We start from the raw sequence: 24946 nt of genomic DNA, 5'->3' as shown, positions 1-24946 counted from the left end.
CTAATCTAAATCTTCCCTCTTTCAGTTTAAAACTGTTACCCCTCATCCTATCACTACACTCCCTGATAAAGAGCCCCTCCCCATCTTTCCTGTAGTCCTCCTTTAAGTACTGGAAGGCCGCTATAAGGTCTCTCCAGAACCTTCTCTTCTCCAGGCTGAACAACCCCAACTCTCTCAGCCTGTCCTCATAAGAGAGGTGCTCCAGCCCACTCATCATCTCCGTGGCCTCCTCTGGACCAGCTCGAGCAGTCCTTCCTATACTGGGGCCCCCACAGCTGGACACAGTACTCCAGGTGGGGTCTCACAAGAGCAGAGTAGAGGGGGAGAATCCCCTCCCTCGACCTGCTGGCCACACTTGTCTTGATGCAGCCCAGGATATGGTTGGCTTTCTGGGCTGCGAGCACACATTGCTGGGTCATAGTCAGTTTTTCATCCACTAATATCCCCAAGTCCTTCTCCGCAGGGCTGCTCTCAATTCACTCATCACCCAGCCTGTATTTGTGCTTGGGATTGCCTCAACCCATGTGCAGGACCTTGCACTTGGCCTTGTTGAACTCCATGAGGTTTGCACAGGTCCACCTTTCAAGCCTGTCAAGGTCCCTCTGGATGGCATCCCTTCCCTCCAGAGTGTTGACGGAACCACACGGCTTGGTGTCATATGCTTTGCACAAGTCCAGGCAGATGATATCAGCTGCTCTTCCCTCATCCACTAGCACTGTAATGTCATCATAGAAGACCACCGAGTTCATCAGGCACGATTTGCCCTTAGTGAAGTCATGTTGGCTGTCACCAATCACCTCTTTATTTTCCATGTGCCCTAGCATAGTTTCCAGCAGGATCCGCTCCATGATCTTGCTGCACACAGAGGTGAGACTGACTGGCCTACAGTTCCCTAGGTCTTCTTTATTTCCCCTTTTTAAAAATGGGGGTTACGTTTCCCTTTTCCAGACATTGGGAACTTTGCCGGATTGCCACAACTTCTCAAATATGACGGATAATGGCTGAGCCGCTTTATCCTTTCATTTTAAGCAAAGAAATTCAGCAAATGCATCAGAGATTTGAAAAAAGGCAAAAAGACACCTAAAATTGTATTAGTGGTTCTACAGCACTGTGTGATAAAAGCTGACTTTTGCCTAGGGATTAACTCAGGTTTTATTGCATGGCAAAATGGGCAAGGGGGTGCTTGTAGAGGAAGGTGCATGCTACACACTGAATAAGCAGAGAACACAACCAAGAGCTGTCATTCCCCAAGATAACATGCATCCATTTCACTGGCCCTCTCTGAAGTGCCTCTGGTAGGAACATCTATTCTATTTAAACATATCTGCTTTCTCTTGGTATTGATTGTAAGTGTCCAAGCATGCTTCATCTTCATCTACTGACTCTCACTGCTGTGAAGTGTACTACAGTAAGAGCCTAATCATGCACCAGATTTCCCTTCTACCTCAGCAGAGCAGAAGGAAGAAACTTTGACTACCACAGAATTATGAGGAGAAAGGGGTTGCCTCCCTGTGGTCTTTTTGCTTTATCTTGGAAGAATTCTAACTTCCCACAGCCTAGGGGCTACATGTATTCTACACTTCAGAAAGTATTCAGGCCACCAACCTGAGTATGACTAAGAGAGCTTATGTATTGGTTTTCCCTGTGCCTTTAAATGAAAACACAGTGCACATGAGACTACCCTCTAATGTTTCTCATGCACCCTAAAGAAAAGTTTGTTTAGGAAAAACAAATCTCTCCACTCCTGGACACTCACCTTTCTACAAACTCCTTGTTCTTACAACCAGTAGCAGTATCTTTGAAACAGTAACTTTCACTGCTGATCATGAAAGGGTAGATGATTGCCTGGGGATAGGTATTTGCGATCTCTTCAACAGTATGTTGCACTGCTACTGCTTCATCCTTGTCAAGTAGTGCCATCATCTGGCTAATCCAACCAATGAACTGCCAACAGGGAACCGAAGAGAGCTGCAAAGACACAGACACTGCTTTCAACTTTGATCCTCCTTGAAAATACCAAACATAGCAAACAAAACTGCTCTGTGGCCCAGTCTGACAAACACATGAAAAGGAAACAAAGAATGTCAACTAGGTTGCACAAAACATCCCCCAATGAAGCAGAGATTTCATTATTATTATTACTATTATTATTACTACTACCGCCACCACCACCACTGCTGCTTAATAGGTTTTCCATTATAAAGATTTGCAGTTTCTTGATCAAGATGAGGCTTTATATTCAAACTTGTGGCCTTTCTGTCTGGATGCAATATAATAATTCTTGATCACCACAAGCAAACAACTCAAAAATCTAAAAGGATAGTTCAAACAACATTGGGTTGAAGCCTTGATTTGAGTAAAAAGAAAAAGCCAGGAAGGGGAACACTGGAACTCCTACCACAGTTTTGTCCTTCCTTCAACTTTAAACAGATTTGGGTTTGCTGACAGATATTAATTTCAATAAAGTACTCCCCCCAGTATACTTCATGCTCACTTCTCTCCAAAAATCATTATCAGTTTTGAAAGGAGTACTACAATATATTTTCTTGTGATAGCGAAAGGCCAGACTCTGACTCTTTTCCTCCCGTCTCATCCCTTCCTACTCTATTAGAGTTTAAGATCAGACTGCCAGTATTTATCTCACAGAAAGACACAGAGGAGAAAGGACTTCTTGGTGAACTCCTTTTCTGGATGAGATTTGTCAACTGTACCAGGTGTCAGGTTCTGTTTGAACCATCAGTTTCACCACAGCCACACCTTGCACACCTCAACTGTTTTTGCTACTTTCTCAGTTTTTTGGGATAATGAAGCCTTGTTTCTGTCTCTCTCCAGTTCTTCCTCTGACAGGGCCTGGCATCCTGTGAGCACCAGCACAATGACACGGGCTCGAAGAGGAGGGCAGGCCAAGGCAGGAACAGACACGAGTCAGAGGAGCTCTCAGCTTATCTGTCCCACGACAGCAGGGAAGGCAGAGTGGCTCATGGTATCCTGCTGTCGAACAGCAATGGAGGGGACAGGCCATGAAAGTGGAAGGGAGTAAGTGGGAAGTACAAAGCAGGAAAAAGCTGTGGTAACCTCTGAAGTGAAGCACGACAGGGCGAACTGGGAGATGTGGAAAATAAGTCTGAAAAAGCTACTGGCTTCCTGCGTACAGGAAACTCAGCCTAGAGAAATCAGATATGTTCCTCACCCTAATACTAACCACTTTTATCAGCCCACTTAGATTGTTCTGAAAGAAAAAAAAAGAAAAACCAAACAACCCAAAACATAGTTTTTCCTCCAGCAGCACTCAAACTAACTTTTGGAATCAGAATAATGATAAAAAGTTAAACTAAGAAAAAAAGTTTCTGTCCATATGAATTAGACTCAGCAAGTTTGAGAAAAGAGAAGGAACAACGATGGGATAAAATTTATCTGATTTACCTGAAGCAAAACTTACCAGTCTAACCTCTCTATCCATCCAACCTCCACCCCCACCTTTTAAATTTGATTTATAGCAACATTTGTTGCCAGGAAAATGGAAGCAACTAACCTCTCGTGTCACTAGACCCAATGTCTCTGCTGGATATCTTTCAATTATTTGCAGCAGTCTAGGAAATCTCAGCCTGGCTTCTCTGGAGTTCAGTTTTAAAGCTTTTATCATTTTCTCCACCACAATAGCTGGGAATAGCTGCAGATCTGCAGTGTTAATTTCTGCCAAGAGACATTAAACAAGAATTATCAGAAACACCATCACTTGTTCCATGTCTTTGATCATCTGGAACATTCATCTTTACAATTCAGGGTTGGTTTTTTTTCCAGTGTATTTTGTATTTTTACTTTGTTCTCCTTCCCATCTGTTTGAACTGCACACATCTGCAACACATGTACTTGGGGACTGTAAGGATTAGCTTTATCAGGAAGCTGCATCACTGCTGGTATCTTGCCTGCTTTAAATACAGCACTGCTGTGCTGTGGTCTGGGAAGGAACATGGGAAGCATCTGCTGGATATGATATACTTCTTACAAGTGAGAGGGAGACTACGAGTGATTCACTAGTACCAAAGCTAGCAGTAATGGGGGGGTGGGGGAGGGGAAGGAACATAAATACTGTTGAACAGGAGGACAAACTGTTCCATTTAAATTCAAGCCGTGCTGCTCAGGGAGATCTGGGTATCACAAAAGCTCACGTATCATAGATAAATCTGCCTTACAGCTTAGGAGAAATCCTGACTAACCAAGCAAGCCTTCTTCTTCCCTACGCAGATGCTGGTCACAGAAACCAACCAAAGTCATATAGGCATCGATAACTCCCATCACATCTACATGTTCCATAGAGTGGGACTGCACCTCCTCTTCGGACTTCCTTGCGGCACTGCTGAAACACTGAAAAGCCTTCTTGTTCAGACCTGCCAATACCTGAAATTCAACCATAAGAGAAAAAAAAGACATGTCAGCAAGTATCATTCAACAAAACTCTTTCTGAAACTGGAGCTTGGTTGCAAGTCTTGAGTAGATAAAACTTTAACTGTATTAGATGTTTTGAACATTTGATACAAAGGATAAAACTTGGGACGTTATTTCTAGCAGTAATTTCCAGAATTTTAATTGCCACAATTTTCAATGGAAAAATATAAGACACACTTAACTTATACTAGCCTTTGGACATCTTAGGTGGAATTTTTATAAGTGCAAAAAAGTTAATGCTACTAGAGTTCTTGCAAACAGTTAACAGAAACATAATAAAAAATGCTATTTTTTCCCTATTAAGACGTATCTGTAACATCTACATAAAAGCTATACTTAGAATTTATGTTGTATTGATCATACATTTCTAATGCAGCTCATGCAATGAAGAACTCGACAAGATCCTTTACAACTGAATGTTTATAAATCAAGTACATATGTTCTCATATTACCAACAAGCTTACCAACCTCAGACACTGTAGCTACTGTAGTTATTAAACAATAGACAAAATTGCTGTAGACAAGTTGGAACAACTGAAAAACTGAAATTAAATGGTTTGAATTTCAGGTAGGTACAGGCAAACTACTAGGGCCAGAGTACTGCTTAATACTAAGCTAAAATAAGGCTAAACTGCTTATTCTTACAGAAATATCTGGTATCCCAATCTGATTCATCTGACACAGAACAGCTTGTATGTTCAACTTTTAGATTTCCTTAAGAAGAATGCTCTTAATAATTAGCTCATAAATGAAGCTTAAGATTTTTCTCAAGTTTCTACACACCTGAAAATTTAAAATCTTTTTTGCAGGAATCTCTTCTTTATCTGCTTTTCTTTAACAACCATAAAAACACAAATTAAGAATAATTTTTTGCTGTTTTATACCAATATGGTTCATATCTAAGGGTCTTCATGGTAGCTTTAGGAATTAATAGAAGTCAGTCAGCTGTGATACTTCAAATTCTTAATCAACCGATTTGACAGACAAGAAGTCAATGCCACAGCATCTGGGATGACTGACAACATAAACAATTTCAGATGCTGCACAGCCTGTTACTGTATTCTTCAAACGTACACCTCCTCAAAACAGGCAAAGATGGCCTACATGTGCTCTGTCTAAAAAACCCTTCTCCTCTCTATCACTGAAATTCTTTAGATGAAGTAAGTGTATCAGTATCATTATCAGTATTATAAAGATCTCTTTATGAAATAAAGTAGTCTGACAGCATGAAGCAGCTCAGAAATGCCCAGCTGAAATAAAGGCATTCTTTAAGGATCATGTTCCCAAGTCTGGTCTTGCCACTGTGCATGCAGGTGCTACGACTACGTCTTTCCCCTCCACACAAATGCAGGAACAGAGAAACACAAGAACACTCCCAATTAAAAAGGCTACAGTGGTGCAGAACTCTAGGAGAGCAAAAACCAACAAAACAGCAACACAGCATCTGTATTTTTTTTTCTTCTTCCCCTAGCTGGTGTTCCTAGACAAATCACTGCTAAAAGATGAGTTTCACAGTGTCTGTATCTATCCATACCCACCGCTACCTACTGAAGTAGTGATTACAATACTGAAATAGCTAAAAGCTTTTCCCCTCTCATTTACCTTTTCAGGACTCTCAGCACTTTCTCCTGATAGTACTGATATTTTTCCAGCCTTTTCCTCCTCGATTTGCTCAAGGCATCTTGGATCCTGACTAAGAGCATTAGCCATAATGTGGTACGTAGTACCCATAAGAAGATTCTGGTTTCGGAAGGCCATTATATTCTTGCTAAGATAGTCAGATTTGGTATATTCTGTTGGAATTCAAAAACAAAAGGTGGTAATTTGACAACAAAGCCATTTGGTATAACACACAACGTGAAGCAAAGAGAAGGCTGTTACCAAGCAGGCAGATGGTTTTTAACACTGAGAGCATGCGTTCAGGACAACTCTGGTTCCGGCTGCAACTATGCGTAAAGCGGCAATAGGCATAATTCCACCTCACCAGCCAGTCTTCCCTCGTTTTGGCTTCTTTTCGTAGGTCTTTCAGAAGCTTCTTGGCAACTGAGAAGCTGTTCTGTATTCAGATTAAGACAGAATTTTCAGATCATACATCTGAAGAGGAAATAAAACTTTTCTGCAACCACATTCAAAGATGAGAAGATTTAGGCAACACAAGTAAAGCTATAATAAAGATGAAGAGAGGGTCACTGCTTGTCAGGTCTCATTCAAAATCAAATTTGTGCTAATGGAGAAATTTAAAAAGAAAAAGAGAACAGAGGTTGACAAACTGAGGAAATTAAAATAATTCTATCTGCGTGACTAACTTGGCATTAACTGTTCTGCAGCATAAACACATATGGTGAATGTAACTTGGTTTATAATGCCATTAAGCAAATCACTTATGGTTGTGTTTCGATGAAAAGTTTCATATGAGTAATTTAAAGGAAATTTTATTTTTCATTTACTCCTTTAAGAAAGCGTACAGCAACACAGCACTGTTACATTTGGTTATTACACTGCTTAAAATAAACTCTTGTCACTGATTGCAGATTTCTGCAGCATCTCAGAAGATGAGGGAGACCTCAACTCAAATATTATTTGTCTTGTCTCAAGCCTGAAATACCAAAGGCCCATCGAAAAAGGCTATGTTTCAGTCATTTTAACAGCCAGATCCAAAACAAAATTAAGTCACTTAGCCTTAGTTCTTTATATTAATGAAAACCATAAAAAAAAAAATCATAAAATGCTTCATCACTGCTGATTGAAGTAAATGATATTGATTCAATCTGAATTTGATTTGTTTTCTTGAACAGAAGAGATTATAAATAGAAAGCATAATGTTTGGTTGTAAGCATCCCTTCCATTAAAGACTGAAGCATTTCAGATACTTTATTTATCTGCCCTTTAGACTGTCAGAAACCATCTGTGGATCAAAGGGGCCTTCAAGGCACATTTCCAGTAATGACAAATTATCATCAAGTTTGTAATTTACAATTATCCATTTGTTTTCTTTTGCTGTGGAACTGACTTTCTTGAACGTTCAAAATGTCCTGGACAGCAGGGTCAAAAAGAGACAAGGTCTACTCTGACAAAAAGGTGCCCAAGATCACCCAAGAGGCTTTTCCAGCTGCAGTTTCTATGTATTTTCTCACAAAATTGCAAGCTATCAGACAGTACAGTCACCTGTTTCCTGGCACTTTCTATCATCTTCATTTTCATATTAAATTTGCAACTTTTAATCATTGAGTAAATGTCTTCACCCTGTTGATCCACTTCCATTTGGTCACCAGCACTGTATTCTTCATCCACCTCCATACTATCATTGGCCTGGTCACAGAGAAGTTTCTCCTGCAGTTTGTCAAGAAAGAAACACCTGCACAATGACAACAGGAGTACAAATCACTCCAGTATTCATCCAAGGGAATAAACATTAAAAAGTGTTGATCTGTCTGACAGTAAACAAAGCTAAGAAAAAACGGCAAGCTATAGCAATCACCTTTAGCAAGGGCTAAACATAGTCCTCAGTCTGGAAAGTCGTAACTGGGGACAGGTTGACCCTGAGAACATTCTACGATCGAATTGATGAGATTAAGTATTAGAAAATGTCCATAATAGAGTGGGACTGGGGGATATTTTTGTTAGTTGTTCTTTTAAAATCATAGCTACAACCTCTAAGTTCACCAAGCCACTTGCATTCCAACTTGACAAAAGTGCAAACAAACAGGAGTCCCAATTATATAGCGTAAGTGCCAGGCTGTATTTTATGACAACCTGCAATTCAAATGTGTATCACACCAACACATGTAAACATTGAAATTTGTGTTGCAGAAGAGACCAGCAACCATACTCAACTTTTGAATGGGAACTGTCATGAATCAATGCTAAATCCTTTTCATTCTACAACTAGTCCAATCTAATTTAATAGCATCTCTCATTATGCAGACTGTTACTCAGTGCAGAGGATAGCACTATAATCTGGAGTGGGACTTGGCACATCCTTTGTCACTATTTTAAGATGATATAGAGGTTTTCTAAAAGAACATGAAAGTGATTAAGACACCGACTACCCTTCAAGTCATAAATGTTTTGAGACTTTGTAAAGGAGTAAGACATATCATGTATTCTGCCTAATATTTAACTGCAACAAGCTCTTCTGTAGCCATGCTTTCCTGACACTAAGAGATAATAAAATCAATTACAGAGCACAGTGGGTATCAGCAGAGCTGCTAAAGTTGTCCCCCAGGAAAGGAGAAAAAAAAAAAAAAGAAAAAAAAAATCTAGATTTGCACTGGAGGAATGGATTAGGATGAAGACAGATACCATGGGGAGGACAGAAATCTTTCAAATTTCAATAAGTAATCCAGCTTCTTTGGAGCTAATCCGAAGGAGTCTCCAGAGAGCCTTTGTTCTTTCTAGCAAGTCACACAACACAAGTCTCTAATTACAGCACTGGTCATTAACTTTCCTATAAATGCATGAAGCACTGATAGTGACAGGGGTGGACTTCTTTTGTACACTCCCTAACTGCCTACAAAGTAGGTAAGTATTTTTATTTATAACTGACTGGCATTTTGGGTGGTGTTTCATTGAGCTAAATGGAGCTAATCTACTCAATTACAAGTGGATGTGTTTAAGGGCTGCTGAAGTGGGCTAGCTTGCACAGTGCATGTAGTCAGTGATGCAAGAAAATGCCTAAACTAACAGTTATGTTTCCCTATCAAAATATGGTTTATTCCCTGTCCATTTCTCAACCTCCTTTTGCTTCTCACCACAAGTTAGTCACACAAAAACCAGTTATACCGATAAGGCTATTACAATGGTTAAAAATACACTAGATCAACAACCCCCTCATCTGAAAACAAGCAGCATCAGAAAAAGCACCTCTCGGAACTCAACAGGCAGACAGAACTAAAACTAACCCAAGAATGTAATTTTACCGATTTGTAATGATATCATCCCAGATGTTCATAGGATCTATTTTAGCATCTGGATATCTGCTTGTCCAAGTTCTGAGAAGTCTCTTAAGGGAAGCCTGTGAAGCTAAGTTACCTAGAAATAATTAAGAATACTTTAAATGCATCTAAATCCAAACAGCATGAAAAAGGCCTAATCCAAACAGTCCAACATTCAAAGCAGAAAACTGCAATAAAACAACCCACTTGCATTTCTGGGCTTGCATTAAATACACTGCTTGGTGATCATATTGCTTTTGTTTATTGCTGAAGCACAAGAGATTCAATAAGGACATCAGTGTCAACTGTCACTGGGAATCACTGCTGGGTAGGTACCTTTCCATAGAGGAATATGCTGTAATATAGTGGAACTTTTAACTAAATTTAATATATAATTCAGTTTATGCAACATGAATTTGTATTTCACACCTACCTCAGTAGCTATAAATTATATACCCCACCCATCTTTTATCTCTGCTAACCACTATTTGCTACCAAAGTGGCCCCAAAAAAATCTTAGTTTAAAATTATTACTTACACTTTTAAAAGACATATTTAACTCAACACAATAGCTAGGCTAATAAAACTTTGCAATAGAACACAGAATTACCGTCAGGCCTATCTTATACAACTGCAGTAGTTCTTACTGTCAAGAAGACAGTAAGTAGTAATTCCAGAACTATACTCCTTCAAACAAGAGTTCAGTCCTCTAAGTGTGGAAACAGAAATTCAAAGTCAGGAAACCATGATTATTTAACACAATGAAAGGAAAATTGCTTAAGAAAAGCAAAAAAAAAAATCTTTACTTCTCTTGGTCATAAAATTGATGAAATCCTGTATTTCTGTCAAAGCTTGTACAGACTGCAGTTTGGTCATTCGACTTTGATATAACAAAGTATCAATACTGGAATAGCTCTGAAAATAAAGGGAGACAGTGGAAGATTTCATATACAGAATTTACAACATGGTTCTAGTCAGTGCTCCACAAACTATTTATATCTGATGCTGCTATATATTGTGCTCTACAACCCAACCTTTTACAAGTAATTCAATAGCCTGTAATCTGAGAGCAGCTCTGCTTTGGACAAGCATAGAGGCATATTCTAGCTGCAATTTTTGCCCTAAGTTTTAGGATAGCCCTACAGTCTAATCAATGCTTGGTAACAGATGGAACTTGTAACCTCTCAATGTAATACTCTCTTTTCAAGTTTATTCCAGGGACAAGAGGCTTCTGAAAAGATGAATGAAAAAAACTTTCTATTAATCTGCACTATTACCCTGAAAAATTTCTAATACATAAAATCAGCAAAATAGACCAGATTAAAATGGGAGGATGCACTCTGCTGGCTGGCTCACATCTCATCACTGCAAGCACTGAATTCAAAGGAAGTTTTGTCATATGATTGGAAAGTACCTAAACTTCATTGTATTTGGGCAAGTATTTCTCTCGAGTAACAGCAGCAACAGTTTTATTGTTCCATGAGTTATACAGAAAAATTATTATCAGAGATAGCAGAGATTGTTACCTGCATGAAAATCTGCATGCCATTGCTAATGTAGTATTTGGCTCTGTCAAAATCATCTTGCAGGATGTAAAGGAGACTAAGCTCTTGGCTGTAATGCATTTCTATAATGGCTTTCTTCTGTTCTGTCTTCATTGCCTCATCAATAAAAGTTAGCAAAGTCTGGTCATTTTCCCCACTGAGCAGTAACTTCAACTTACTGCGTATTATGTAGGGCAGATATGTTTCCTACAAGGTGAAAATACACTCTTTATTTCTAGAAATGGCATATTACATGATTTTTTTTTTGTTATCAGTGGCAGATCCAATAAATATAAAAATAGTTAATGGTTTTCTTATACGTTTTTCCCTTTAGACAAATTCCAATTTTGTAACAAATCACAGCAGTCTTTTCTGATAGGGTCAAGAAGCTGTTAGCAAATTCTACCAGTTTCAAAACCAGTAGTTTGGTAACTCTTAAAACATGAAACAAATAAAAGCAATAAAAGCAACAAAAACACTTCAAGAAGATGATGACAATAAAGCTGGTCCTTATATAATCAGTCATAGACTCAAGCTAAAAATTAAACATTGTAAAAACAGCAGAAGTAATTGCTTCAATTATTTGATGTATCAGACTCTCTGCTAGCTTTCATAATAAAACTAACCTAAATAATGCAATTTATTTCTACCCACAATCGCATTACTGTAGGACATCCCTACAGAGATGAAACAGTGCAGTATCAAGGAAGTGATTTCTAAACACCTGATAAAATGGATCATTCCATGTTTTGCTTAGGTCTGGAGGTTTTCCACTATCGATATTAACAGTAGCACAATACTCCAGAGACTTCCACTCCGTGAGGTGGTCATAGCATTCCAGAGATGCAAGTTCCCAGAAATCCTTCTCTGCTTCTGTTGGCTCTCCATCTTGCCAGTCTTCTTGAGAGAGTGCCTAGGGAATGAATTTGAGGTGGAGGAAGGTGCTCAGCTGGAATCTGACACTAGTTTCAATTCTAAGTCACCAGGAACCTAACAATAATTTATGGTCTCAAAAATACCTATCCATTTACCAAAGGTACCATTAAATGCAGAAAATTCAAGCTTGTCAGTATTTATATATAAATTCATTTCAGGTAGCCATCTTTAGTAAACCTGCATTTTCAAAGAGCAAAGACTTTAAAAGAAGGTTAAAGAGATCCTTCTTCATTTTTACCCACTATAACTCAGATTTTCTTTGGCATGAACACATGCAGTTTTCTCTCTTGGGTGGTAGCGTGCCCATGGCATTTTACTTGTCTGCCTAGGTGACTGCACATGTGAAACTTTGTAACAAACAATAAACTAAGTTTCACACTTTCTGCTCTGTTGTGACTGCTCATCTGCTCTCGTGTCTTTAAGGACTGAACTATCAATCAAAGAAAACACAAGGGCATTTTAAACAACATGCTGCTTCTCAAAATGTTTCATTTTGACTTGTTACTTTTAAGTCATGAGAGATTTATGAAACAAACAAAAAAAAATCTTGCTGTCATTTTACCTCATCATAATATTTAGCTGCTTCAGCGTAATCACTCCTTGCTTCTGCCAACAATGCCTTCTGTGTAATTTCCTTAGTCCCAATCTTACCACTGAAAATGCCACGAAGGACATCATAATCCCCAAGAGATCGGTAGAGCCTAGTAAAATTGAAAAGGGAAATCTTTTAATTAGTTGAACAGAGGTATATCAATGCAAACATAAGCTATTTCAATTCAATAAGGAATAATACTACTGGCTTTTAATAGCAAAAAATTTTTTGGTATTTGTTATATAAGATTATAAATATATATTTAACTGGATAGACTTCATCTTATAGGGTAATACCTGAACTGTGGAAACTCCTGCAGTTGAAAAACTATGAACAAGATCTTTTTCAGCAGTCTGACAGTATCATCAGGGTGCACAGCTGTTAAGTCTAACTGCTCTAATTGAAAGATAGTAATTAACTGACAAGAAATTAAAAGCACATCTAATTCTAAATGAGGGAAAGACTGAAAAAAAGAAATATCTTAAGTCATAAAGGCAGAGTTCTTCACAATCCAAATCTAAAAGGGAGTAAATAAGTCTCAAATAAGAATTTACTTAGCAAGTTCAATCCATCTGATCATGTCTGGGGGAAGCTCTGTCCTCCCACGCATACGCTTGGCCGGGGGCTCCTCCGGAGGGGACAGAGCCATCAGGGCTTGCTCCAGAAGAAGGATGCCCACTGGCTGCTGTAAACTTGCAAGGCAGCTCGTGCTCACATTAGCTGAATCCAGTTCTAGTAGCTCTCTGTGCTGGTAACTCATTTCCTTTTATAAAGTAAAAGAAAACAACAGGTGTCTACTTGGCCCAAACAATACCGATAGTTACCTTTTACAGATCACCTACTTGGCATCCTTTTTCTTACAGTGCAAGCTTTGGAAATAAGCTGTTAAACCACCAGAAGTTCCCATCTCTGGGAAAACTCAAATTTTCTCCTCTGTGCTGTTGCTCTTCAGACAGAGGACAGTAGAGAATAAACCCTCTACTTTATCTGTCTTCAGGGCACAGGACAACTCTCTCGACAGAAAGACACAGGAAGTGGGGGACAGGTAGATGGACACAATCACAGCCTCAATCTTCCTTTCCATTTCTTCGCAGCATGGTACCTGCTACAAAACAGCTGCATTTCACCTAACCTATTGAGTGGTGCATCCCTGCCACAAGCCAAAGGTACAATTAACCATGATGTCTTCTCTGAGCTGGAGAATCCATACACTTACCCAGTTTTAGCACACCACAGCTTCCTATTAGACTCATTTAGTACCATACTTATCTAGTCCTGACTGATTTAAAAACAAGACGGTATTTCTAGCAGGTCTTTATTGTATTTAACATTAGTTCAACTACAGAATAACATCTTTTTCATGGATAAACATTCTTGTTTAGCTGAAGGGTTTTTTTGAAATACTTAAATCATTATCCCAAATACAGGTAAATATATCAAGAAAGTAGCAGAGAAGCTTATTACAGTCAGGGTTATTTTTTGGGTTTTGGTTGTTGTTGGGGTTTTTTTCACTTAAGAACCTAAAGGAAAGTTGCAATAATATCTTAACCAAACAGGAATAAAAAATATCTACAACATGGAAGAGGGGTAATAGAACTTTCATGACAAGAAACAGCACCGAGTTTTAATTTTTGCCCTAAAGTTTGATTCTTGCAACACAGTATGTTCAAGGATACTAAATGAAAAAAAATTGCTATTTGAAAGTTGCAACTGGAGACTGAAAACAACCAAGCTACACTTCTTTGATAAACAACCACCACCATAAAAACTGCAGAATAGGGATGTGGCATAAGCAAACTCATTACACAATTTATACAATTGAGACTCTCACACCAATTAACTTGTACTCAATAAAAAAAAAAAAAAAAAAAAAGAGAGAAAGAACAGCTTCTTGTAGCCTCCTGACTTACAGACCAGGTGGATCCAAGGAGGGGTCAGCATATGCTTCACCTGCTACTCAGGCAATTTCAATTAGTAGTTTCTATCAAAGCTGCACTTGTGCCCCAGACACTCCTTATGTACAGGCACACATTTCTTAACTGCCAACTTTTAGGAGTTACATGAGGAACACAGGGCCAACTGTACAATCTAAAAAACTTAAGAATAGCTTTGCTAAGGTAAGACCAAAATCCCTTTCTCTGAGATGCCTAGGAAAAAGTGTAAGAACTGTGCAAATATAACTGTATGTCCAGAGAATGAATATCCTCCCAAACTCACAATTTACAGACATTGTCCCACATCAAATAAGGTATCTTTTTATTTAGTGCATTTTGGTGACTATTCGATCAGTTATTTTCTGAAAGCAGCAGGAATGTTCCTTATTCCGTATGCAATGTGTGTTGTCTTTACTTGCACCACATGTTCCAAGATTAGGATGGATGGCTTACAGGCCTCACAGGCCAGGTATCTCCATGGAGTCTATGTAAACTTTTGTTGTGCAGTTAATGTTTTTCTTAGTATTCAGCTGGTTTTTAATCTGTCTTGAAAGTCAATCCCAGAGCCTCACAGTCAAGTTTAAGATTATACCTGTAGACAAACCCAGCTCCTTTTATCACCAAGTTACTCTCCTGATATGACTTGAACCTGTAGAAGGCTAAAAAGCCAAACAATGAGAAGGAGACAGCAGTGAAGCAGGAAGCCTTTCTGAAACAAGCCAGTATTTATTATACTGTTGGTACACAGGAACCAGAAGCTGTATTTCCAAATGGCCAAGCCACTAGGACAGCCTTTGTGAGCCAAATGACAGGCTTGGCACTGTGTGCTCTTGCTCACCCTCTCTCTGAGCTCTCTCTCGTGATCAATATGAACTCTATTCCCTGTTCAGGAAAAGACTTCCTCTCACTGTTATGCAGGATGCTCAAATACACAGGCTGAGGCTTGCCTTTGTACTGCTGCTGTTTTGTTATTGAATGGGGACAGCATTGTAACAGTATCTCATCAAGACTAATTTTAACTTACCTATTTTTTCAGTTTTCATTTACATTTATTGAGAAAAAAAGAAGCCTAACACAACAGTGTTATTAATAGGGTCTAACAGACAGCAAAATTCGACACAAAGAAAATATCAAGACAGAGAACCAACAAATGCAGTGTCAAGAGGGAATATTAACAGATAGCTATTGTGAGATGCTGGCTCAAAAAATACCAAGACAGCCCAGAAAAATCCCCATAGCATTTGACCTTTTATGCAGCTGCACAGAAAAAAGTAAACAAGAAATTACGTTTTTTCAGATGTGTAAATACAAGTATTAAGAACCAAAGTTTGTCACTGTTTAAAAAGCTAGTCCAAACTAGATATTTATCTGTATTACGAATGACATCTACTGTCACAGCGTATTTAAATTTCTGTAAGAGAAAGAAGCAGCCATTATTCGCTACTCAAAAAAAAAAATATTTTGGAGACCCACAAATCAGATGCAATATTAAGATCAACACAATCGACAAGAAACATTAAATACACTGACAATAAGCATGTAACAGGTACTTGGACAAGTTTTTTTTGTGTCCCTGAAAATCAGGTTAAAAGATGAAGTTCACAATCTATTCCAGGTCAGTATACTCTCATAGCAGAAAGGCTTGTGTTTCCTTTCCAGTGAAACAGCTGTAGTGCACACACTCACCCTTTGGTGGGAGTGAGTCCTTCCCTCATTACTGAAAAACCCCAGACAATTGCTTCAGGGGACTAATTTGAAAAAATAAATAAGAGAGGCTAACAACAAACAGTCTGACAGCTACTGATATCCTCAAGACATCAAAGTATTCCTCAGTAAGCACTTCCCAGAAACAGGAAGATAAGCACAGGACACCCATGTAACCCTTTCAATTGTTTCTGTGGCTTTCATTTAAAATCAAGTCTCTTCTTGTTACTGATGCAATTAAAACATTAAAAGATGACTCAAACTCCACAGATCAGAAACTGTAGAAACCTTCAAAAATCAGTTCAGAGGCATGAATTACTTTGTTCACCTTAACAAGAGTCACTTGAAATATCCATTTGGTTAAAAACCCTTTTTCCATCTCTGTGTAAATTCTAGTAACAGTATTTAACCTTCACTACCACTGGATTTATCACACATTCAAACAAAGACATTATATTCAGTTACTTTCATGACACATAGCAGGGTTTACCTGGATGCACGCAATGAATGGTGGAAAGTAAGACAGGCTCATATTCAGGAAATTATTAAAGTTGTTCAGCAGCTTCTGGCTGATGGCTTTTTTCTCAGAAGGAGTTTTAGACTTTTCTACCTCATGAAAAATTCCACCAAACAAACTGCTGAAAAGCTGCTTGGCAAACGTTGGATCTTTCTGTAAATTACAACAAAAGCAATAAAGCCACTGAATTTTACTGTGACACAAACTAATGAATAAAATTAAGAGATACAACCCACCCTGTACCTAATCCCTATGTGGACACTCTTTGGGAGTGGAATAATTAGTCTGGCTTGCATCATACCTATGCCAGGAATTACTGTACTACCCATTCAAACCCCACCTTAATTCTTCTACATAAAAAACCTCCAAGACAATGTAGGTTTCAGGCCAGTGTTGGTGGAGAAGATGGAATTTACAATTTTCACATATTCACAATTCCTACTACAGGAACCAGACACCCAATATCATCTTACAGAAATCACTGTCAGTGAAGAGGGTTTCAAGAAAAAACAGAAGACATCAATGTGTGAGGAGACCTGGACCTAATGTTGAGGCAGCTAACACAGAGACACAGACTGTCTGTACAGACAGACTGTTCCATCTGAGATTTCAAGGCTTTTCTTCAACCCAGAAACACATTTGTGTGTGTAACATAATCCTATGCATCCTGGTCTGTTATGGGACTAAAGTTTCATCTAACTCTTGATCTAATGCTATTCAGATAACTCATAAGTGTGCTACTTCCTCCTTTTACACAGAGATAAGGGACCATCAAAAGAATTTAAATACAAAGATCATCAGGAACACTCTGACTTCCCAAACAGTGTAAAATGGGATAGGCTCAGCCTATAGTTTCTATTGCTCTCAGGTAGGAAAAGGAATATTGGTTCAACTTTACTGAGTAGTCCAAGTCCAGTCTTAGCCACAATAACTTCATTTGTATTTTCAGAATTCCCCTATGCCATATAAAAGAATAAAAATGGCTGTTTTGTTGCTGTACAGTGGATATCCTTTGCAATAATGTCTGTAAAGACCACCACCATCTGTTTCTCAAGCAGAGGAACCCAAAGACAATGGACAACAGCTGATGTCTCAGGTCCTCAGAGTTCAACTCAACTGCTCAGGTGAGGCAAGTTACAAGGCATCTTGTCTTATCACTGCACCAGCCCAGGGGTAGGAAAAACACTCGTTCAAAACAGGCTCTTTAAATGCATATCACAGCAGCTGACTACAAAACAAAAAAATCAGTTCTGAAAGCAGTTGCCCAGCTACACGTCATCTTTCCTACAAGAACAGAAAACTTCATAAAAGACCTTTGAAAAGCAGACAGACCTGGGCAAGGCCTTGTAAAGGGGCAATGAGACTGTAGTATTCAATCTGGATGTCAGGAAGGTCTCCTACTCGGTAACTTCTGTACAAAGTAACCTGGGCATCATGCTTCATCTTCAGCTCAGATTTCATCTCCTGAAATGCATTGTTCATGTTAAAAAAAAAAATAAAATCATATTACTTAGAAAAAGCTGTATCCAGATAAGACAAAATAAGCAAGAGCATTTCTCAAGGGTTTTATAAACTTTTGCCATAATTATTAAACAAATACATTTTCTGTATTATGGTTAAACCCAAAATTATTTTAGTCAATTAAAAACTCTGAAGTCTGGTTCATAGACTTACTTCAGCCATTAACTTTTAATAGTAATGCCTTGTAGTTCCTGCTTCCATACAGGCAGTATTTAAGCCACTTTTAAAGAGAATGATTATGACTGACAGCTAGTGAGCTGCTATGGTTTGATAAGTTACTGTCTGCCAGCTGAACCCCAGTAGCCCATAATATGCTGGTTCTCAGCCTGGATGCAATGTAAAATGAGATTCCTAAAGCTAGTGGTTTATTTCACACAGTGGGATGGGGAGGTGAAGGAAGGATGAGCCTGGCAGAACTGATTCCTAGTAAAACTTAAACCAAAACATAATAAAAGTGTTGTAAACTGCAGTTGTTAAATAGCTGCCCTGCCTTTTGCTGAGGCTTAAAGGAATAAATTTAGACTGAACAAGAGCTACTACCACATATAGACAAAAACCTATCTCTTCCACTGCCTTTCTTCCTTTTCATAGCACTGATTTGCTGTAAGGAAATCAGCAGTAAGTTTAGAGGCTGCGATTTTAACTACTGCCATTACCATTTAAACCAGCAGACAATGGCTGAATATACGTTGGTAGAATGGAAGAGGGAAACAGAAGAAAGCTTGAAGATTTTTTTTCTCTTCCGTAAACCCTTTGTCATTTTGCTCTTTGAGCCCATTTTTCTTCTACACAACTTCAAAGGAATGATTTTCAAAAAAGTTTCAAGAGAAATATGCTGGTAGAAATTAGGACTTTGCTAAAGCTATTTCCAAATACTTTCTTGCTCAGGACCTAACTTTTCCTGATTTGCCCCATCAGGTATAGTATTAATGCAAGTCATCGAGTTCCACGTGTGTTTACGTGCAACAAATCTCTTGAAAAGTTTAAGGGGTCCTGACAGCATTCATAGTCTCTTCTGGTCTTTTATTGTGGAGTATCACAGGGGGTTTTGTTGGCTGTATTTGGACTGTCATACAGAAAGCATTTACAGGTTCTCTCTTGCAGGGTGGGAGGAAATGGTAGCTTTAGCCTGCAAGTAAATATAAATTGGCTAAAATAGGTATTTGTGTGGTTCTTCCAGACATAAGTTCTGTTTACACAGTTGTCTGCAGCTGCAAAGAATTATAAGAGCGTCTCAAACAGGTAGCTCTCAATCCTGGGTTCCTTTGCTCTTGGTCTAACTGCTATCATTTTTGGACAATAATGTATGTTATTTTTAGTAACATGAACCTCTGAAAAACTGTTACAGAGATTAAAAATACTTAAACTTATTGTAAGTACATAACACAACCAGGAAACCCACATAGTAATAAGTTTCTGGCCTTGATAAACACTCAGCAAATGATTATTACTGACATTCCTTCAGGTTAAAAGTACTCAACAGTTCTGGTTAGTCCACCAGCTGTATCACATTTTTGAGTTCACCTTCAGACATTGGATAATGTTCTCCAACTACTTCTGCAGAGTACTGTAGCTTCAAGGCTCCTAGTTTCAAGTATGACAATCATAAAGAGCTTCCCATAGCTGTTAGGGACTTCCATCACATAAAATCACTTCATACACATTAAAGGGGTAAACGGGAAGTGTTAATCATCCAGCTCTTTTCTCACTCATGCCAGGTAACATCATTTAGCTTTAAGCACTTAAATAGCATGATTTCCAAAGAAAACCTTCTAAAGCTCTTAAAGTAGCAACCAGTATCTTACACCTACCCTTTCTTCACAAAGTTACTTCTAGAGATGAAGTACAAGACTGCAAATGGCACTGGGACTTAAGGGTTATTTGGAATGACAAACCTTTTCTCTTTTCTGTTCGGCCACACCTTTTCTAGCATAAATCAGACTGAGCTTCTCTTGGTCCTTCAAGAAACGTCTCCGCAGTCTTAGAATTTCTGCTCGTTCTTCTATACCTAGGGAACACACGATCATGTCCACAGCTTTTCCTTTCTGAAGCAAACTTCAGATTTAAGGCAAGAGCATCATATAATAACAAACATCATCTTTGCATTTACTAGCTTACCAGCTAGTCTTCTAGGTTTCATATCCAACAACTCAATGCAAAGGCCTTTCAACAAGATGGCAAATTAAAACAAATTAGGTTGTTCTTAGAAAAAGAGGCAATAAACATTTATATAAATACTTCAAGCACATCAATGAGGTATAATGGTCAAACTACTGTATTGGGAAAAGCACTAATATTAATGAACAAATTTGCCCCGCATGACAGATTTATTTCAAGCTCTCAAAGGCAAGTATGGCATTTGCAGCATATTCCATAAAGTATATAGCTCCCTACATAAAAGAGGTGCTAAATATATTCAAAGATTGTGTAATAATAATATAGTACTATATTTTTAAAGTTACTATTACAGAACTGTCACTGGATCAACTCCTGCTCAGGACAGTCATGGAGAAAGGCCACTTCACAGACTGTTCACTTCAGTCCATTTCCTGGGAAAGAAGAGTGAGCAAACAAAACCATACCACTATAATTGGTATTTTCCTGGTAGAAGACCAGGGACTGACTGAAAGGTAGACTGACCTCTCTGTTTCTGCAGTTCAGCATGGTTCATTCAAAACTGCCCTGAAACACCTTTCAGGTATTCAAAAGGTCAATCTTTATACCTCTCTGCCTGAACTTCTATTCCCAACCTTCCACTCAAAATTTTAATGACAAGGTAGGCAAGGATGAATGGGGAGGAAATGGGGAGAAGGAGCTTAAGTCATTCCAGAACAGTACTGATATTTTTCAGTACTGGGTGGATGAAGGAGCATTCTCAGAAAATAGCAGGTAATTCTAACAACATATTGCAGTATGTAGTAGACCATGTCCACACAGCTGAAATGATTTTGAAAAAAAAATATGTTTAAAGAGGCCTTTTCTTTAAACAGATAAGCAGTTAAATTTAAAATAGAAGGGACAGAACTGTCTGACATTCATGCTACCATCATCTTAGGGAGAGGTAGGAATGCAAAGATCACACTGGCTGGTTTCTTATCCAGTCAGTTCTTTTGTCTAGTAACATATAGTTTTGTAATTCCTAGCACAATTCCAGCTTTTTGCCACACGTTATGTATTACCACACACTCCTGGAGACAAAATCTCTCAAGCTGAACCTTAATTACAATGTCTCAAAGATAACGGACTGCCAGCCAAATAACTGACAAAGACGGTCTATAAAAATGTAGTGTTTATATAGAAGTTGCATTATAAGGCTTACAGACCTTTAGTTTTGCTGTCCACCTCATCTCCAGGCAAACCCAACCTTTTTTTCCCAAAATCCGGCCCCACTGGTTTAAAGGTTGCATGTTTAAATTTTTCACTCCGTTTGTTAACCAACAGCATGGATGAAGAGAAGGATTCTGAGGATGAAGGAACTGTATACTCTGCCAATGTGTCAATGCTACTTCCAGTCAGCCAATTAAAAGAACTACCACCTGTAAAAGAAATGATACAAAAGCTGTAATGTATCCACATATAAATCAACTGAAAACATCTAGGAAGCAGGTCATTTTCCTCCACCAAAAATATAATTTTCAGTGTTTATGGGCAGAACAGGTTTTGAGCTGCTAGGTAAGAAACAAACTTCTTTTACATTAGGCAGAACATAAAATATATATGAGACTAATAAAAATGCAACTGGATGTTTTTTCTCATTATGCAAAAAAAATTAAAAAGCCCTTGAAAACAAAATATTTAATGCATTTACACTTTTAAATTAAAAATTCACATGCAACAGGAATGAAGAGAATGCAATCATTGCTATAGCAAACAAGAAAATTTCTGAAGACACTGGTCTGGACTTACCAACATGCTGGGTAGGTGTAAATTCATATTGCCGTTGGGTAGCCCTCACTCGACCACCAAGTGACCCAGAAGCAGAAAGGGATCTTTGTTGTGATAAATTCCTGTGGATACTCTGGGAAGCCTGAGTCTCCACAAACATAGGTGTGAGCACAGTACTTTGATAACGCCAGCTGGAATCAATTACAAAGTCCTATGAACACAAAAAGATTTTAATAAGAACAGTAAGAATGGAGGCTTTTTGCCTTCCTTCCTTCAGACAGGATAGCAGAAATTAAAGTACAGAATTTAAAGCATCATCTCAGGTACAGAAACAGAATTTGACTATTAAAAAAACCAAACACCACCAAACACATAGAAGTTCTCCATAGCTCAGCAAAAAAAGCTCACTAATTTGGACTGGTCAGGTCACCTGAGGACTGATTTACAGCTCTTGTACCAGTACTCCCGTTTCCTCACAAATTTCTCCAGCTTATGGTGCTTCTCTCCACCATCCTCTTCTTTAGGTACTCTACACGTCAGCTTTACTTGGTATATATAATTACTTTAATTAAATCTTTTTTTTTTTTTTAAAAAGAAAGCAAAATAATTGCCCCCCTCAAAATCAAACTTCTGATACAGTGTGTAACCCATGATTGTTGCAGCTGTTAACTATGGAACACAAAAAGGACTTTCAAAAAATCTCCTTCATTACGCTGTTCTTGTTCAAGTGGTAACTACATTAAGGAACAGAATTTGTCACATGGCTGCACACAGGATAACACATTACAATTCACCTGAAATTTGCATTCAGACAGTGGATGTTCAAATATTTTTCTGGAATAATCCGGGCTCTTGCTAGTCATTTCAAGCAGAAAATTTGTGATTAGACTCAAGTACTGTGTTTCAATCTTGGTGGAATATAAAGAATTTAACAATGACAGCATGCGATCAAGAATATTTGTGGGTAATCTTGTCTCATCACTCCAAAAATTCCTAACAATTAATCTGTAAAGGCAAGGAATAAAGTTATTCTTGGTTATCTGCAAACTGAAAATGCAACATTATTAAAAAAGTCAAGTTAAAAAAAGAAAGACCACAATAAGACTATAGAGTCTTTAAGTAACCCTTTCATGTCACAGACCTTCCATTGAATTACACCAAATTCCTGATTCATCTGTCATGCTCTATGCCATTTGACTGATATTAAAAGTTTATACTCTGAAAAAATTATTTCTATTGGATTCTTTTCCTCTTGAAAAGTGCTACGGGTGGATAAGCACAGAGATCTCCTATACTACCTTTTGCTTCACCAAAAAATTTTTAAAAATCCACCATGCTCCAACATTTAATCTATTTTTGTTTGTTTGTGTATAGTGAGGGTCTTCTTGTTCAAAAACTCTAGAATATTAAAGCAGAATTAGGTCTAACATACTGAAACAACTTCTCCACGGCTTAGAAGTTTGCTCAAAAGCTCTGTGCTTCACTTAAACTTGGTATATCACTATGGGACACAAGTTTATAAATTAACTTATTGGAAGAAAAATAATGTTATCTCACTATTACTCCTTTATATTAAAATACTTTAAAAAAAACCTTTAAGGATCAACTCTTCTGTTATAAACAAAGAGCAAGCAATTTAGGGATTTGTTACTTCAGTCAGTCATCACAACACTATTTACTCACTGCAGTTCAGCATTCTCATCAATTAGTCCTTGAAGAAGCATTTCTTTTGTCAGTTTGAGTATTTCCTGAGAGTCATCATCTGCTTGGCTTTCTGGATCACTGATGGTAGGAGAAAAATGGATTGTTTGAGAGAAGTTAACAGACGTAGTAAAATAAGAGGATGAGGATGGTGGGAGGAAAGGAGGAACATGCCCTTCTCATAAAAATCTCAAATTGGCATGACAACACTACATTTTTTTTTCATAATGTGAGGTCTTCATGGCCAAAAATTCATGTCTCTCCACTACTTAAAAAAGAAAAAGCAGAAAACTAAGAAATACATGTTAGGTATTTATTACAAAGGCCAAATAGAAGTAATTCTGATTTTGGAAGGTTAAAACTGAGAAAAAGGCAGAGAATTAGCTTTTCCCAAGTGACACTGGAGTAAAAATTGCCTGTACTTTGTCTTCACAATAATTATCCACTCAAATAGTTACCTTCAGAAAAAGCACATAATAGAACCCAAGTAACTTAGATGATTCAACAGCAACCTGCTTGTCAAACTGAGTACATGCCTGTTCCCTACTCTAACGGGTCAAACAGAAAGAACATCTTTATACTATCAGGTTGAAGGAATCCAGTTCATGCCAAAGTGCCTTAACACACCTTCTACTTACTAGCAAATTTCTCTAGTGTACAATTCTTACTAGTTACAAATTCTGACAACGAGAAAAAATGGGAACATGAGAGCTAAGACCTCTTATGCCATCATGCTGTGGTGATGCAACATCCTAGTTCTGGGCTAAAGTTCAGGTCTAAGTATTTGTCTCTTAGTGGAAGTGATAAAACTGCCACCAAAGGCCAGAGTTACTCAGGCAAACCACAGGTTCTACCCTTCTGAGAACTGGAAAATCCTACACCAAGGGACGTGAAGTTGGAAGACAGTGTTACAAGCACTTTCACTCTGCCTGTGACAAACCGCTGAAAGACAGTATCTGCAGTGAATACACACCTGTAATTATCGTAAATCCACATCAGAATATCATACATGCGCTGTCGACATATTACAGAAGGGTGAGAAATGAACCCTGTCACTCCAGGAAGAAGTTCTTTAAGTTCGAGTGGTTTTAAAATAGACAGCATCTTGTACACTATATCCAAACAAACCCTTTGCCTTTCATCATCTCTAAAGAGAGAGGGAAAAAAAGAATAGTTACATTGCTTTTCTCTTCACTGCTACATACTGATCCTCTGGTTCTGTTTAAGGTCTT

General features: G+C 38.2%; 1 protein-coding gene across 1 annotated transcript in view; it reads right to left on the bottom strand.

Annotated features, from left to right (window-relative positions):
* PRKDC (protein kinase, DNA-activated, catalytic subunit) overlaps positions 1-24946 on the bottom strand; it is an 87768-nt gene that overhangs the window by 14338 nt on the left and 48484 nt on the right. The window contains exons 55-74 of the mRNA XM_074819664.1: positions 24688-24861; positions 23697-23795; positions 22808-23018; positions 22035-22224; positions 21452-21664; positions 20024-20136; positions 17940-18071; positions 16581-16760; positions 13007-13215; positions 12423-12561; positions 11649-11837; positions 10907-11131; positions 10187-10295; positions 9366-9477; positions 7612-7801; positions 6328-6502; positions 6049-6239; positions 4218-4398; positions 3533-3693; positions 1757-1968 (exon numbers count right to left, since the gene is read on the bottom strand). Of these exons, the coding sequence (XP_074675765.1) occupies positions 1757-1968; positions 3533-3693; positions 4218-4398; positions 6049-6239; positions 6328-6502; positions 7612-7801; positions 9366-9477; positions 10187-10295; positions 10907-11131; positions 11649-11837; positions 12423-12561; positions 13007-13215; positions 16581-16760; positions 17940-18071; positions 20024-20136; positions 21452-21664; positions 22035-22224; positions 22808-23018; positions 23697-23795; positions 24688-24861 (3405 nt within the window). The remainder of the gene's footprint in view (positions 1-1756; positions 1969-3532; positions 3694-4217; positions 4399-6048; positions 6240-6327; positions 6503-7611; positions 7802-9365; positions 9478-10186; positions 10296-10906; positions 11132-11648; positions 11838-12422; positions 12562-13006; positions 13216-16580; positions 16761-17939; positions 18072-20023; positions 20137-21451; positions 21665-22034; positions 22225-22807; positions 23019-23696; positions 23796-24687; positions 24862-24946) is intronic.

This window comes from Strix aluco, chromosome 1, assembly GCF_031877795.1.
Source record: "Strix aluco isolate bStrAlu1 chromosome 1, bStrAlu1.hap1, whole genome shotgun sequence".
Classification (NCBI taxonomy): Eukaryota; Metazoa; Chordata; class Aves; order Strigiformes; family Strigidae; genus Strix; species Strix aluco.
This window is presented reverse-complemented; position numbering and strand designations above follow the sequence as displayed.